The sequence below is a fragment of the Saimiri boliviensis genome, chromosome 3 (assembly GCF_048565385.1).
Source record: "Saimiri boliviensis isolate mSaiBol1 chromosome 3, mSaiBol1.pri, whole genome shotgun sequence".
Taxonomy (NCBI): domain Eukaryota; kingdom Metazoa; phylum Chordata; class Mammalia; order Primates; family Cebidae; genus Saimiri; species Saimiri boliviensis.
In genome coordinates this window covers 93,212,360-93,229,697 of record NC_133451.1, presented here as the reverse complement: position 1 = coordinate 93,229,697, position 17,338 = coordinate 93,212,360, and the positions used below count along the sequence as shown (strand labels likewise).

The window sequence follows — 17,338 nt, the reverse complement described above, 5'->3', positions numbered from 1 at the left end:
TTTTAGTTCATCATCACAAAATATCAAATGTTTACAAATTAGACATTTTCTTGAAACATTTGTGGCCTAAATAGAATTATCATTGTTCTCAAAGGTTGTTTTGGAAAATGGCATGAATGAATGCTAATTTAAGAAACAATTTTGCAGAAGGTAAAATTATGATATTCTGATGATTTAATCTTTTATAAACATTTATTGATTCAAAATGATGTAATATCCTTAAAATGAAATAGGTTTTGTCGTAATCACACAATATATCCATGCAACAAACCTGCAGATATACCCCCTGATTCAAAAATAAAATGTTACAAAAAAGGAAAGAACAAGGAAGAGGGGCCAGGTGCTGTGGTTCACACCTGTAATCTCAGCACTTTGGGTGGCTGACATGGGGGAATCACTTGAGGCCAGAAGTTTGATACTGCAGTGAGCTATGATCACACCACTGCACTCAAGCCTGGGTGACAGAGCAAGACACTGTTAAGAAAGAAGGAGAGAAGTAAAAGGGGAAGAAAGAAAGGGAGGAAGGGAGGGAAAGTGGGAGGGAGAAAGACTATTATAGAGAGTAGGAGAGTAGGCATCAAACTGATGAGTCATGTTGACTGCTTAAGGCAGATTGTCCCTTGGTTGATTTTCATGTGCTATATGAGTGCTCCCTTATTTGAAACAACATAGACTAAATGCCTAGTGTATGCCAGGAATAATTCTTGATACTAAGATTTAAAATGTGGCTAGACTTGAATACTGCCCTCAAGAATAAAGGAGGACACCTGGCATAGAGTGGGAACTCAAAGCACATTTCCTAAAAAAAACAAACACAGAAGTTTTCAAGTTCCTTCATGACTTATGTTCATTTAGAAGTTTCAGTGCCAGAACTAATAAATGAAAAAAATAATAATAAAAAAATGAGAAAAAAAGATATGATACTCCTAGGTCCTATTGACCATGCCACTTTTCTTACAGGGAAAAATAAAATGATTTTAAACATTAGAATTTAGACTTTTGCAAACAAATAATTGTTTACATGTTTAAAGGTAACTAAGTAACAGTCTTCATTGAAAACTTCTTTTGGGGGCCTATTATGCAAAATGTGTGTGTGTATGCATGTAGGCCACCCAAACATTTAATATATATATTCTTTAGACAAAACTAACTGGAAAATGGGAATAATTAAAGATAGACAAAGGTGGGATGCCAGTCCACCTATAGATTTGATTTACTTTTACTTTATTCATTGACAGATAACATGAGTTTCTGATCAATCATAATGTAATCTATTTTATCAAACTAGGAACAACGAACAGTGAATTACTTAAAAACCCTCTGTTATCAACAGTTGCTTCATTAACGACAAGCAAAGAAGGTGAGTAATGATTCCTTTTTCTACCATTAAAAATATACATAAGTCACATATAATATTCACCCTTTTAAAGTGTATAATTGAGAAGTTTTTAGTGTATTAACAAGATTGTACAGCCAAAACCACTATGAATGAATTTCAGCACATTTTAATCTCCCCAAGAGGAAATTCGATATCAATTTCTAGTCACTTCTCATATCCCCTTCCTTCTTTGTGTTGCTTTCTCCACATTTTATAAATTTTAGCATATTATGTTTTCAGGTTAATTTATTGCAAAGTATTTTCTTTTTCTTTTTTTTATATTTTTTTTATTGCATTTTAGGTTTTGGGGTTCATGTGAAGAACATGCAAGATTGTTGCATAGGTACACACATGGCAGTGTGGTTTTCTGCCTTCTGTCCCCTCGCCTGTATCTGTCATTTCTCCCCATGCTATCTCTTCCCTCCTCACCACCCGCCGTCCCTTGCCCATTTCCCCAAAACGGACCCCAGTGTATAGTGCTCCCCTCCCTGTGTCCATGTGTTCTCATTGTTCAACACCCGCCTATGAGTGAGAATATGCGGTGTTTGATTTTCTGCTCTTGTGTCAGTTTGCTGAGAATGATGGTTTCCAGGTTCATCCATGTCCCTACAAAGGACGTGAACTCATCGTTTTTGATGGCTGTGTAATATTCCATGGTGTATATGTACCACATTTTCCCTATCCAGTCTATCATCGTTGGGCATTTGGGTTGGTTCCAGGTCTTTGCTATTGTAAACAGTGCTGCAATGAACATTCGTGTGCACGTGTCCTTATAGTAGAATGATTTATAATACTTTGGATATATACCCAGTAATGGGATTGCTGGGTCAAATGGGATTTCTATTTTTAGGTCCTTGAGGAATCGCCACACTGTCTTCCACAATGGTTGAATTAATTTACATTCCCACCAACAGTGTAAAAGTGTTCCTATTTCTCCACATCCTCTCCAGCATCTGTTGTTTCCAGATTTTTTAATGACCGCCATTCTAACTGGTGTGAGATGGTATCTCAATGTTGTTTTGATTTGCATTTCTCTAATGACCAGTGATGATGAGCATTTTTTCATGTTTGTTGGCCTCCTGTATGTCTTCTTTTGTAAAGTATCTGTTCATATCCTTCGCCCATTTTTGAATGGGCTTGTTTGTTTTTTTCTTGTAGATCTGTTATAGTTCTTTGTAAATTCTGGATACCAGCCCCTTGTCAGATGGGTAGACTGCAATAATTTTTTCCCATTCGGTTGGTTGCCGATTCACTCTACTGACTGTATCTTTTGCCGTGCAGAAGCTGTGGAGTTTGATTAGGTCCCATTTGTCTATTTTGGCTTTTGTTGCCATTGCTTCTGGCATTTTGGTCATGGAGTCCTTGCCTATGCCTATGTCCTGAATGATTTTGCCTAGATTTTCTTCTAGGGTTCTTACGGTGTTAGGTCTGATGTTTAAGTCTTAAATCCATCTGGAGTTAATTTTGGTGTAAGGTGTCAGGAAGCGGTCCAGTTTCTGCTTTCTGCACATGGCTAGCCAGTTTTCCCAACACCATTTATTAAACAGGGAGTCCTTTCCCCATTGCTTGTTTTTGTCAGGTTCGTTGAAGATCAGATGGTTGTGGGTATGTTGCATTTCCTCTGAGGCCTCTGTTCTGTTCCATTGGTCTATATCTCTGTTTTGGTACCAGTACCATGCTGTTTTGATTACTGTAGCCTTGTAGTATAGTTTGAAGTCTGGTAGTGTCATGCCTCCTGCTTTGTTCTTTTTGCTTAGAATTGACTTGGCTATGTGGGCTCTCTTTTGGTTCCAGATGAAGTTTAAGGTGATTTTTTCCACTTCTGTGAAGAAGGTCATTGGTAGTTTGATGCAAATAGCGTTGAATCTGCAAATTACTTTGGGCAGTATGGCCATTTTCACGATGTTGATTCTTCCTAACCATGAACATGGAATGTTTCTCCATCTGTTTGTGTCCTCTCTTATTTCGTTGAGCAATGGCTAGTAGTTCTCTTTGAAGAGGTCCTTTATGTTCCTTGTTAGTTGTATTCCTAGGTATTTTATTCTCTTTGTAGCAATTGTGAATGGCAGTTTGTTCTTGATTTGGCTCTCTTTAAGTCTGTTACTGGTGTATAGGAATGCTTGTGATTTTTGCACCTTGATTTTGTATCCTGAGACTTTGCTGAAGTTGTTTATCAGTTTCAGGAGATTTGGGGATGAGACAATGGGGTCTTCTAGATATACAATCATGTCATCTGCAAATAGAGACAATTTGACTTCCTCCTTTCCAATTTGAATATCCTTTATTTCTGTTTCTTGCCTGATTGCTCTGGCTAGAACTTCCAGTACTATATTGAATAGGAGTGGTGAGAGAGGGCATCCTTGTCAAGTGCCAGATTTCAAAGGGAATGCTTCCAGTTTTTGCCCATTCAGTATGATCTTGGCTGTTGGTTTGTCGTAAATAGCTTTTATTGTTTTGAGATACGTTCCATCAATACCTAGTTTATTGAGGGTTTTTATCATAAAGGGCTGTTGAATTTTGTCAAAGGCCTTCTCTGCATCGATTGAGATAATCATGTGGTTTTTGTCTTCGGTTCTATTTATGTGGTGAATTACATTTATGGACTTGCGTATGTTGAACCAGCCTTGCATCCCCAGGATGAATCCTACTTGATCATGGTGGATGAGCTTTTTGAAATGCATTTGCAATGAGTTTGTCAGTATTTTATTGAAGGTTTTTGCATCTATGTTCATCATGGATATTGGCCTGAAATTTTCTTTTCTTGTTCAGTGTCTGCCGGGTTTTGGTATCAGGATGATGTTTGTCTCATAAAATGATTTGGGAAGGATTCCCTCTTTTTGGATTGTCTGGAATAGTTTCAGAAGGAATGGTATCAGCTCCTCTTTGTATGTCTGGTAGAATTCGGCTGTGAACCCATCTGGACCTGGGCTTTTTTTGGGTGGTAGGCTCTTACTTGCTGCCTCTATTTCAGACCTTGTTATTGGTCTATTCAGGGTTTCAGCTTCTTCCGGGTTTAGGCTTGGGAGGATGCAGGTGTCCTGGAATTTATCCATTTCTTCCAGGTTTACTAGATTATGTGCATAGAGTTGTTTGTAATAATCTCTGATGATGGTTTGGATTTCTGTGGAATCTGTGGTGATATCCCCTTTATCATTTTTTATTGCATCAATTTGGTTATTCTCTCTTTTCTTTTTAATTAATCTGGCTAGTGGTCTGTCTATTCTGTTGATCTTTTCGAAAAACCAGCTCCTGGATTTATTGATTTTTTGAAGAGTTTTTTGTGTCTCTATCTCCTTCAGTTCTGCTCTGATCTTAGTTATTTCCTGTCTTCTGCTAGGTTTTGAGTTTTTTTGATCTTGCTCCTCTAGCTCTTTCAATTTTGAGGATAGGGTTTCAATTTTAGATCTCTCCTTTCTTCTCATGTGGGCACTCATTGCTATATATTTTCCTCTAGAGACTGCTTTAAATGTGTCCCAGAGATTCTGGTATGTTGTGCCTTCATTCTCGTTGGTTTCAAAGAACATCTTTATTTCTGCCTTCATTTCATTGTTTATCCAGTCAACATTCAAGAGCAAGTTGTTCAGTTTCCATGAAGCTGTGCGGTTCTGAGTTAGTTTCTGCATCTGAGTTCTAACTGGATTGCACTGTGGTCTGAGAGACTGTTTGTTATGATTTCTGTTCTTTTGCATTTGCTGAGGAGTGATTTATTGCCAAATATGTGGTCAATTTTAGAGTATGTGTGATGTGGTGCTGAGAAGAATGTATATTCTGTGGATTTGGGGTGGAGAGTTCTGTAAATGTCTATTAGGTTTGCTTGTTGGAGGTCTGAGTTCAGGTCCTGGATATCCTTGTTGATTTTCTGTCTGGTTGATCTGTCTAACATTGACAATGGGGTGTTAAAGTCTCCCACTATTATTGTGTGGGAGTCTAAGTCTCTTTGTAAGTCATTAAGAACTTGCCTTATGTATCTGGGTGCTCCTGTATTGGGTGCGTATATATTTAGGATCCTTAGCCCTTCTTGTTGCAGTGATCCTTTTACCATTATGTAATGTCCTTCTTTGTCTCTTTTGATCTTTGTTGCTTTAAAGTCTATTTTATCAGAGATGAGAATTGTAACTCCTGCTTTTTTTTTGCTCTCCATTTGCTTGGTAGATCTTCCTCCATTCCTTTATTTTGAGCCTTTGTGTATCTTTGCATGTAAGATGGGTTTCCTGGATACAGCACACTGATGGGTTTTGGTTTTTTACCCAATTTTCCAGTCTGTGTCTTTTGACTGGGGCATTAAGTCCATTTACATTTAGGGATAGTATTGTTATGTGTTAATTTGATGCTGTCATTTTGACGCTACCTGGCTGTTTTGTTGGTTAGTTGATGCAGATTCTTGATTGTGTTGATGCTCTTTTACCATTTGGTGTGTTTTTGGAGTGGCTGGTACTGGTTGTTCCTTTATATGTGTAGAGCCTCTTTCAGGAGTTCTTGTAGAGCAGGTTTGGTGGTGATGAAATCTCTGAGTGCTTGCTTGTTCACAAAGGATTTTATTTTTCCTTCACTTATGAAGCTTAGTTTGGCTTGATAGGAGATTCTGTGTTGAAAGTTCTTTTCTTTAAGGATGTTGAATGTTGGCCCCCAATCTCTTCTGGCTTGTAGGGTTTCTGCTGAGAGATCTGCTGTGAGTCTAATGGGCTTCCCTTTGTGGGTAACCCGACCTTTCTCTCTGGCTGCCCTTAGCATTTTCTCTTTCATTTCAACCCTGGTGAATCTGACTATTATGTACCTTGGGGTTGCTCTTCTTGAGGAATATCTTTGTGTTGTTCTCTGTATTTCCTGGATTTGAATATTGGTCTGCCTTGCTAGGTTGGGGAAGTTTTCCTGGATAATATCCTGAAGAGTAATTTCAAGCTTGGATTCATTCTCTTCATCACATTCAAGTACACCTATCAAACGTAGATTAGGTCTTTTCACATAGTCCCACATTTCTTGAAGATTTTGTTCATTTCTTTTTGTGCTTTTTTCTCTGTTCTTGCCTTCTCTTTTTATTTCATTGAGTTGATCTTCGACCTCTGATATCCTTTCTTCTGCTTGGTCAATTCGGCTGTGGAAGCTTATGCATGCTTCACGAAGTTCTCGTGCTGTGTTTTTCAGCTCCATTAATTCACTTATATTCCTCTCTATGCTATCCATTCTCGTTAGCATTTCGTCCAATCTTTTTTCAATGTTCCTAGTTTCTTTGTGTTGGGTTAGAACATGTTCTTTTAGCTCACTGTAGTTTCTTACTACCGACTTTCTGAAGCCTGATTCTGTCATTTCTTCACCCTCTGTCTCCATCCGGTCTGGTTCCCTTGCTGGTGAGGGGTTGTGATCCCTTTTAGGAGGAGAGGTGTTCTGGTTTCGGGAGTTTTCATCCTTTTTGTGCTGGTTTCTTCCCATTTTTGTGGGTTTATCCACCTGTTGTCTTTGTAGTTACTGTCTTTCAAATTGGGTCTCTGAGTGAGCTTCTAGTTCGTGGATGCTGATGCTGAAGTTACTTTTTTTTTTTTTTTAATCTTTCCTTCTAACAGTCTGGCCCCTCTGCTGTAGGACTGCTGAGGTCCTCTCCAGGCCCTGCTTGCCTGGTGATCACCTGCAGCAGCTGCAGAACAGTAAGGGTTGCTACCAGTTTCCTCTTCTGCTATGTTTGTCCCAGAAGGATGCTCGCCTACTGTCAATCCGTTCTCTCCTTTATGAGGCGATTCTTTGGATCTATGTGGGTCAGGGAGCTACTTGAGGAGACAGTCTATCTTTTATTGGGGCTTAAGTCCTGAGCTGTGAGCTCCGTTGTTCATTCAGAGCTGCTGGGCAGGTACGTTTAAGTCTGCTGCAGCTGAACTCATAAAGCACTTTTTGTTCCCAGGTGCTCTGTCCCGGGGAGTTGGGGCTTTATGAGTTTCCGTTGCACTACTGCCTTTTTTGATTTTTCTTTCAGGTCTGACCCACCCAGATAGCAGCACGCCTAGCCACTGCCTGCCTGCAGAGGCTTTGCTGAGCTGCTGTGGGCTCCACCCAGCTACCCTGTGCTCTTCCCTGCAGTCCTGTTTATATGGGTGTAGTTAGAACTGTCTTGGCAATGGTGGCCCCGCCTCTGTTATGGAGGACTCTCTGTTGTGGCAGGTTGCCTTGGCAACGGCAGTTTGCCTCGGTGACGGTGGCCTGCCTCCTTAGTGGTGGAGAGTCTCAGTAATGGTGGACGCCCCTCCCCCACGGAGCCAGACTGTCTGGGGTTCAGCTATGCTTGGTTTGAAGGGCTCAACCCAGAGGGTTTCCAATTACTGTTTTTGTTTTCATTGTTGTTAGGGTGGGGGGCTGGGACCAATGGAGCCTGATCACCTGGCTCCCTGACTCAGAGTCTTTTCTTTCAAGTTGAATGACCCCGCGTTCCAGTCGCTTGTTGAAAAGGCGCTGGGATCTCCCGTGCTGCAACTCACTGAGTGGGCTCAAACAGCGGAGCCAGCTCCTGGCAGATTTTTTGCCTTGGAATCTCCTGGCCTGACTCACTATTTCAGATGAATGGGCAACTCTGCTGTCTCAGGGCTCTGTTCGCCAGCTAAGAGGGCTCCCAGACCAGTGGCTTTTATACGGAGAACCGCCGCGACAGGGCATGGTCACAGCAGCCGCGCCTGCCGAATCAGCCCTGCGGGGGCCAAAACAGCCGCACTGGCTGGGACTGTGGCACTGGCAACCCCTCTGCCTGGGTATCTCCTGGTCTGTGGGCAATAAAAATTTGTCTGGAAATGCGACGTCCACTCACCCTCTGCACTTTCACTGGGAGCTGAAGTCCTGAGCTGTTCTTAGGCTGCCATCTTCCCAGCATTTGCAAAGTATTTTCTAATATTTCTTATGATTTATTCCTTGACCTCTCTATGTGTTCATGTGTTCTCATAATTTAGCTCCCACTTGTAAGTGAGAACATGTGATATTTGATTTTCTCCTTCTGTGTTAGTTTGTTAAGGATAATGTTTAACAGCTGCATCCTTATTCCTGCAGAGGACATTTTCTCATTCGTTTTCATAGCTGCATGGTATTTCATGGTGTATATGTACCATATGTTGTTGTTTCAATCTGTCATTGATAGTCCATGTCTTTACTATTCTGAATAGTGCTGCAATGAACTTGGGCGTGCTTCATAATAGAATGATTTATATTCCTTTGGGTATATACCTGGTAATGGGATTGCTAGGTTGAAAGGCATTTCTGTTTTTAGGTCTTTAAGAAATTACTATACTGTATTCCGCAATGTTTGAACTAATTTACGCTCCCACAAACAGTGTACTTCCTTTTTCTCCACAACCTCATCAGCACCTGTTATTTTTTAACTTTTTATAATAGCCATTCTAACTTGTATGAAAGAGTATCTCATTGTGGGTTTGATTTGAATTTCTCTAATGATCAATGATGTTGAACTTTTTTTTATATGATTATTGGCTGCATGTATGTCTTCTTTTGAAAAGTGTTCATGTCCTTTGCCCACTTTTTTATGGGGTAGTTTTTTCTTGTAAATTTAAGTTTCTTATAGATGCTGAATATTAGACCTTTGTTGGATGCATAGTTTTCAAAAATTTTCCCCCATTCTGTAGGTTATCTGCTTATTCTGTTGATAGTTTATTTTGCTATGCAGAAACTTTTTAGTTTAATTTCATCCCATTTGTCAATTTTTGCTTTTGCTGCAATTGCTTTTGGTGTCTTCATCATCTTTGCTAGTGACTATGTCCTGAATGGTATTGCCTATTAAACTACCATTGACAATCTTCAAAGAACTGGAAAAAAATATTTTAAAATTCATATGGAACTAAAAAAGAGCACAAATAGCCAAGGAAATCCTAAGCAAAAAGAACAAAGCTAGAGGCATTATGTTACCAGACTTTAAATTATACTACTGGGATACAGTAACCAAAACAGCATGGTACTGGTACAAAAACAGACATCTGGATCAATGGAACAGAACAGAGAACCCGGAAATAAGACCACACACCTATGCTATACAATCTTCAACAAAGCTTCCAAAAACAAGCAATAGGGAAAGGATTCCCTGTTCAATAAATGAGGCTGGAATAATTGGTTGGCCATATGCAGAAGGTTAAAATTGGACTCCTTTGTTCCACTATATACAAAAATTAACTCAAGATGAATTAAAGAGCTAAATTAAATACTTATTTCATAATTTTATAAACTTTGGCTATTTACTCTTTATCAGTTATATAATTTACAAATTATTTTTCTCAACTTTTAAGCTGCTTTTTATTTTGCTGATTGTTTCATTTGCCGTGCACTAGCTTTTTAGTTTGATGAGTCCCATATATTTACTTTTGCTTTTGTAGCCTGGCTTTTGATGTGATATTTAAAAATAATTGCTGAGGCCAATATGAAGGAGATTTTCCCCTATCTTCTCTTCTGGAGGTTTGTGATTTCAGGTATTACATTCAGGTCTTTTATGCATTTAGAGTTGATTTTTGTATGTTGTGTCAAATAAGGATCCAATTTCATTATTTTGCATGTGGTAATACAGTTTCTACTCCTATTTGCTGAAGAGACTACCCTTTTCTTATTGTAATTTCCTGGTGCCCTTGTTGAAAATTAATTGACCATATATGTTTAGATTTATTTCTGGACTCTTTATTCCGTTCCACTGGTCAAAAACACAAATCATAAATGTAAAGCCAATATATCTTGATGTTGCAATTCTCTTATAAATTAACATTTCTCCAGAAAAATTAATGTATGCATTAGGTTTTGCAAACTTATTGTCTAGGCTTACAGTGTAATTCATAACTGTAGATAAAAGCAGGTACATATTGTTATGTAGGGGAAAGTAGAAAAGTATTCAGATTTAAAGACCAGCTTTATGATTGATTTACTTTTTCTCTGAAGGTGTCAATTACTCATTGACAATAGTTTGGAATAAACTATGTGTTAAACCTAAATACAACTGGAAAACTTTTCTCAACAGGATGTTAATATAACTATGATTCTCATTTCTTAATAAATGTTAGTCATCCATGCATAAATTTTTCTCTCCTGAGACTAGGATTTGAAGCATTTCTGTATATTGGTTAAGTTTAAAAATTAGTGGCTGTGGCAGCCTCTTTTATTCTATTCAGTTTGGGGTTATCTTGAATATTTAAAAATATTTTTATTTACCTTCAAAGCATTCAAGATTTGCTCCATGGCCTACTTCATGTGGTATAATTGACAACCTGTCCTACATTGAGTGTAGGCTCTAATTCCACTCATTTGTGAAGCATATTGCACATTTATAATAGGCAATTCTCTAAGCAAAGTCTTTGTCATTGCATTCCCTGCCATCTCATTGTTTCTTTCTTCTCTTTGTATATTTCCAATCTGGCAGCCCTCCACATCTTTCTTGGACGTGTTTTCTCTTTCCTTCCACCAAGACTGTTGAGTCTGCTTGATACTAGGGAACTCTTTAGGCCTTCAGCATAGCTTTTTCATGCTTTCCAATTATAGCTCAGCTGAAGAATTCTTCTCCAACGATTTCTGGAGATGAATTCCTGATGTTTCCCAAACATGCTGGAATTCCAGTAGGAAGCAAAATCTTTACCCTCTGGAGTTTCTCCATACTCAAGCATTGAGTTTCTGTACCTTGGGTGACCTTTCCCATTTCCACGCTAACATGAATACCAATTTCTGCTTTCTCGTTATAATAAGGCATATCACTACTTCACATATTTCCTCTCAATTTAACACTTTATGATGCCTCTGAAATGTGTGGCCATTTTCACTCATTCTCTCCATATGCAGGATTAACACCGTAGACTATATTTGAATTTATTTTATTTTGCTTGCATAGTAATTCCCGAAGGCTTTTTACCTGAAGGAAAATGTATTTATCCACTGTCTATGAGGTCTCCTTGCAAATGATCCCGTTCTCCAGCACAACTCCTTCAACTGCACTAAGAATTTGCATTACACAGTAGATGCTTGTCGACATATAATGGAAGCTAACTGCACTTCTAGAAAGCATCAGCAATTCTTGCTCCATTCTACTCAGTTTTAGAGATCTACTAAAGTGCTTTCCCGTCATCTCCAGCTAGCATCACATCTAGCTAATACCAAGCATGCGGTAAATGGCATGTCTTCATTTTCTTCAGAAGCCCAGTGTTTCCATACTAGACTGAAAAAACTGAAGGGTATCAATTATTATCTTCATAATACTTAAGGAAATACAGGCTGTTTCAAGTCATTTTATTACGATATATCTTTGAAAAGCTCAGCTTATCTTTTTGTTGTAAATTTTTCTTTTTTCAAGAAAATGAACTAAGTATAATTAAAAGTGTATTCCATTTATGTCCTATGTCCTATTATCCCTCATCCCGACTGTTCCACCTGCTTGAAAATATTTTCCCAAGTGGCGTGAGAACATTAGTGCCATACTTAATTACCACCATATCCCTACCATTTTTTTCCCAGGGCAGCTGAGTGATTAACTTTTGCATCAGAAAGGCTTGAATTCAGGTCATAGTTCTCTCCTATTACAAGTTGCGTGATTGTGGGGAAATTACTTAATTTCTCTGAGTCTTAGATATATAATAATTTTCATCATGATTATTTAATTCATAAGATTACGATGATAATCAAGTAAGATAATCTACAGCATGTACACAGGAAAGTTAATGTCTATCCATATTCTATTTTTTTAATTTTTTTTAAATTGCATTTTAGGTTTTGGGGTACATGTGAAGAACATGAAGGTTGTTTCATAGGTACACACATGGCAGTGTGGTTTGCTGATTTCCTTCCCCTCACCTGTATCTGTCATTTCTTCCCATGCTATCCCTTCCCACCTCCCCACCTCCCCAACGGACCCAGGGTATAGTGCTCCCCTCCCTGTGTCCATGTGTTCTCATTGTTCAACACCCGCCTATGAGTGAGAACATGCGGTGTTTGATTTTCTGCTCTTGTGTCAGTTTGCTGAGCATGATGGTTTCCAGGTTCATTCATGTCCCTACAAAGGACACGAACTCATCGTTTTTGATGGCTGCGTAATATTCCATGGTGTATATGTACCACATTTTCCCTATACTGTCTATCATCGATGGACATTTGGATTGGTTCCAGGTCTTTGCTATTGTAAACAGTGCTGCAATGAACATCCATGTGCATGTGTCCTTATAGTAGAATGATTTATAATCCTTTGGATATATACCCAGTAATGGGATTGCTCGGTCAAATGGGATTTCTATTTTTAGGTCATTGAGGAATCGCCACACTGTCTTCTACAATGGTTGAATTAACTTACACTCCCACCAACAGTGTAAAAGTCTTCCTATTTCTCCATATCCTCTCCAGCATCTGTTGTCTCCAAATTTTTTAATGATTGCCATTCTAACTGGGGTGAGATGGTATCTCTATGTGGTTTTGATTTGCATTTCTCTAATGACCAGTGATGATGAGCATTTTTTCATATGTTTGTTGGCCTCATGTATGTCTTCTTTTGTAAAGTGTCTATTCATATCCCTTACCCATTTTTGAATGGGCTTGTTTTTTTCTTGTAGATCTGTTTAAGTTCTTTGTAAATTCTGGATACCAGCCCCTCGTCAGATGGGTAGACTGCAAAAACTTTTTCCCATTCTGTTGGTTGCCGATTCACTCTAAAGACTGTTTCTTTTGCCATGCAGAAGCTGTGGAGTTTGATTAGGTCCCATTTGTCTATTTTGGCTTTTGCTGCCAATGCTTTTGGTGTTTTAGTCACGAAGTCCTTGCCTACGCCTATGTCCTGAATGGTTTTGCCTAGGTTTTTTTCTAGGGTTCTTATGGTGTTAGGTCTTATGTTTAAGTCTTTAATCCATCTGGAGTTAATTTTAGTGTAAGGTGTCAGGAAGGGGTCCAGTTTCTGCTTTCTGCACATGGCTAGCCAGTTTTCCCAACACCATTTATTAAACAGGGGATCCTTTCCCCATTGCTTTTTTTTGTCAGGTTTGTTGAAGATCGGATGGTTAATGATATGTTGTGTTTCCTTAGAGGCCTCCGTTCTGTTCCATTGGTCTGTATCTCTGTTTTGGTATCAGTGCCATGCTGTTTGGATTACTGTAGGCTTTGAAATCTAGTAGTGTGATGCCTCCTGCTTTGTTCTTTTTGCTTAGAATTGACTTGCCTATGCAGGCTCTCTTTTGGTTCCATATGAAGTTTAAGGTGTTTTTTCCAGTTCTGTGAAGAAGGTCATGGGTAGCTTGCTGGGATTAGTGTTGAATTTGTAAATTACTTTGGGAAGTATGGCCATTTTCATGATGTTGATTCTTCCTAACCATGAACATGGAATGTTTCTCCATCTGTTTGTGTCCTCTCTTATTTCATTGAGAAGTGGCTTGTAGTTCTCCTTGAAGAGGTCCTTTACATTCCTTGTTAGTTGTATTCCTAGGTATTTTATTCTCTTTGTAGCAATTGTGAATGGCAGTTTGTTCTTGATTTGGCTCTCTTTACGTCTGTTACTGGTGTATAGGAATGCTTGTGATTTTTGCACATTGATTTTGTGTCCTGAGACTTTGATGAAGTTGCTTATCAGTTTCAGGAGATTTTGGGCTGAGACAATGGGTTCTTCTAGATATACAATCATGTCATCTGCAAATAGAGACAATTTGATTTCCTCCTTTCCAATGTGAATATCCTTTATTTCTGTTTCTTGCCTGATTGCTCTGGCTAGAACTTCCAGTACTGTATTGAATAGGAGTGGTGAGTGAGGGCATCCTTGTCTAGTTCCAGATTTCAAAGAGAATCCTTCAAGTTTTTGCCCATTCATTACGATATTGGCTGTTGGTTTGTCGTAAATGGCTTTTATTATTTTGAGATACATTCCGTCAATACCTAGTTTATTGAGGGTTTTTAGCATAAAGGGCTGTTGAATTTTGTCAAAGGCCTTCTCTGCATCAATTGAGATAATCATGTGATTTTTGTCTTTGGTTCTGTTTATGTGGTGAATTATGTTTATGGACTTGCATATGTTGAACCAGCCTTGCATCCCTGGGATGAATCCTACTTGATCATGGTGGATAAGCTTTTTGATATGCTGTTGAAATGGACTTGCCAGTATTTTATTGAAGATTTTTGCATCTATGTTCATCATGGATATTGGCCTGAAATTTTCTTTTCTTGTTGAGTGTCTGCCGGGTTTTGGTATCAGGATGATGTTTGTCTCATAAAATGATTTGGGAAGGATTCCCTCTTTTTGGATTGCCTGGAATAGTTTCAGAAGGAATCATACCAACTCCTCTTTTTATGTCTGGTAGAATTCGGCTGTGAACCCATCTGGACCTGGGCTTTTTTGGGGTGGTAGGCTCTTACTTGCTGCCTCTATTTCAGACCTTGTTATTGGTCTATTCAGCGTTTCAACTTCTTCCTGGTTTAGGCTTGGGAGGATGCAGGTGTCTAGGAATTTATCCATTTCTTCCAGATTTACTAGTTTACGTGCATAGAGTTGTTTGTAATAATCTCGGATCATGGTTTGGATTTCTGTGGAATCTGTGGTGATATCCCCTTTATCGTTTTTTATTGCATCAATGTGGTTATTTCTCTTTTCTTTTTTATTAATCGGGCTAGTAGTCTATGTTGTTGATCATTTTGAAAATCCAGCTCTTGGATTTATTGATTTTTTGAAGAGTTTTTTGTGTCTCTATCTCCTTCAGTTCTGCTCTGATCTTAGTTATTTCCTGTCTTCTGCTAGGTTTTGAATTTTTTTGATCTTGCTCCTCTAGCTCTTTCAATTTTGAGGATAGGGTTTCAATTTTAGATCTCTCCTTTCTTCTCATGTGGGCACTCATTGCTATATATTTTCCTCTAGAGACTGCTTTAAATGTGTCCCAGAGATTCTGGTATGTTGTGTCTTCGTTCTCATTGGTTTTGAAGAACATCTTTATTTCTGCCTTCATTTCATTGTTTATCCAGTCAACATTCAAGAGCAACTTGTTCAGTTTCCATGAAGCTGTGCGGTTCTGTGTTAGTTTCTGCATTCTGAGTTCTAACTCGATTGCACTGTGGTCTGAGAGACTGTTTGTTATGATTTCCGTTATTTTGCATTTGCTAAGGAGTGACTTATTGCGAAATATGTGGTCAATTTTAGAGTATGTGTGATGTGGTGCTGAGAAGAATGTATATTCTGTGGATTTGAGGTGGAGAGTTCTGTAAATGTCTATTAGGTTTGCTTGTTGGAGGTCTGAGTTCAGGTCCTGGATATCCCTGTTGATTTTCTGTCTGGTTGATCTGTCTAATATTGACAATGGGGTGTTAAAGTCTCCCACTATTATTGTGTGGGAGCCTAAGTCTCTTTGTAAGTCATTAAGAACCTGCCTTATGTATCTGGGTGCTCCTGTATTGGGTGCGTATATATTTAGGATCGTTAGCTCTTCTTGTTGCAGTGATCCTTTTACCATTATGTAATGTCCTTCTTTGTCTCTTTTGATCTTTGTTGCTTTAAAGTCTATTTTATCAGAGATGAGAATTGCAACTCCTGCTTTTTTTTGCTCTCCATTTGCTTGGTAGATCTTCCTCCATCCCTTTATTTTGAGCCTTTGTATGTCCTTGCATGTAAGATGGATTTCCTGGATACAGCACACTGATGGGTTTTGGCTTTTTATCCAATTTGCCAGTCTGTGTCTTTTGACTGGGGCATTAAGTTCTTTTACATTTAGGGATAGTATTGTTATGTGTGAATTTGATACTGTCATTTTGATGCTAGCTGGCTGTTTTGTTGGTTAGTTGATGCAGATTCTTGATTGTGTTGATGCTCTTTACCATTTGGTATGTTTTTGGAGTGGCTGGTACTGGTTGTTCCTTTACATGTGTAGAGCCTCTTTCAGGAGTTCTTGTAGAGCAGGTTTGGTGGTGATGAAATCTCTGAGTACTTGCTTGTTGGCAAAGGATTTTATTTTTCCTTCACTTATGAAGCTTAGTTTGGCTTGATAGGAGATTCTGGGTTGAAAGTTCTTTTCTTTAAGGATGTTGAATATTGGCCCCCTCTGTCTTCTGGCTTGTAGGGTTTCTGCTGAGAGATCTGCTGTAAGTCTAATGGGCTTCCCTTTGTGGGTAACCCGACCTTTCTTTCTGTCTGCCCTTAGCATTTTTTCTTTCATTTCAACCCTGGTGAATCTGACGATTATGTGCCTTGGGGTTGCTTTTCTTGAAGAATATCTTTGTGTTGTTCTCTGTATTTCCTGGATTTGAATATTGGCCTGCCTTGCTTGGTTGGGGAAGTTTTCCTGGATAATATCCTGAAGAGTATTTTCCAGCTTGGATTCATTCTCTTCATCACATTCTGGTACACCTATCAAATGTAGATTAGGTCTTTTCACATAGTCCCACATATCTTGAAGATTTTCTTCATTCCTTTTTGCCCTTTTTTCTCTGTTCTTGCCTTCTCTTTTTATTTGATTGAGTTCATTTTCAACCTCTGATATCCTTTCTTCTGCTTGGTCAATTCGGGTGTTGAATTTTGTGCATGCTTCACGAAGTTCTCGTGCTGTGTTTTTCAGCTCCATTAATTCACTTATATTCCTCTCTATGTTGTCTATTCTTGTTAGCATTTCATCAAATCTTTTTTCAAGGTTCCTAGTTTCTTTGCATTGGGTTAGAACATGTTCTTTCAGCTCACTGTAGTTTCTTACTACCGACTTTCTGAAGTCTGATTCTGTCATTTCTTCACCCTCCTTCTCCATCCGGTCTGTTTCCCTTGCTGGTGAGGAGTTGTGATCCCTTTTAGGAGGAGAGGTGTTCTGGTTTCGGGAGTTTTCATCCTTTTTGCACTGGTTTCTTCCCATCTTTGTGGGTTTATCCACCTGTTGTCTTTGTAGTTACTGTCTTTCAGATTGGGTCTCTGAGTGAGCTTCTAGTTCATCGATGCTGAAGTTCCTTTTTTTTTTTTAATCTTTCCTTCTAACAGTCTGGCCCCTCTACTGTAGGACTGCTGAGTTCCACTCCAGG

General features: G+C 38.8%; 1 protein-coding gene across 2 annotated transcripts in view; it reads left to right on the top strand.

The window, feature by feature from the left end:
* The window catches only part of EMCN (endomucin), a 124,992-nt gene that overhangs the window by 45,388 nt on the left and 62,266 nt on the right, over window positions 1-17,338 (top strand). For both annotated transcript variants that reach the window (XM_010340120.3, XM_010340119.3), the window contains exon 3: window positions 1,289-1,360. In XM_010340120.3, the coding sequence (XP_010338422.1) occupies window positions 1,289-1,360 (72 nt within the window). The remainder of the gene's footprint in view (window positions 1-1,288; window positions 1,361-17,338) is intronic.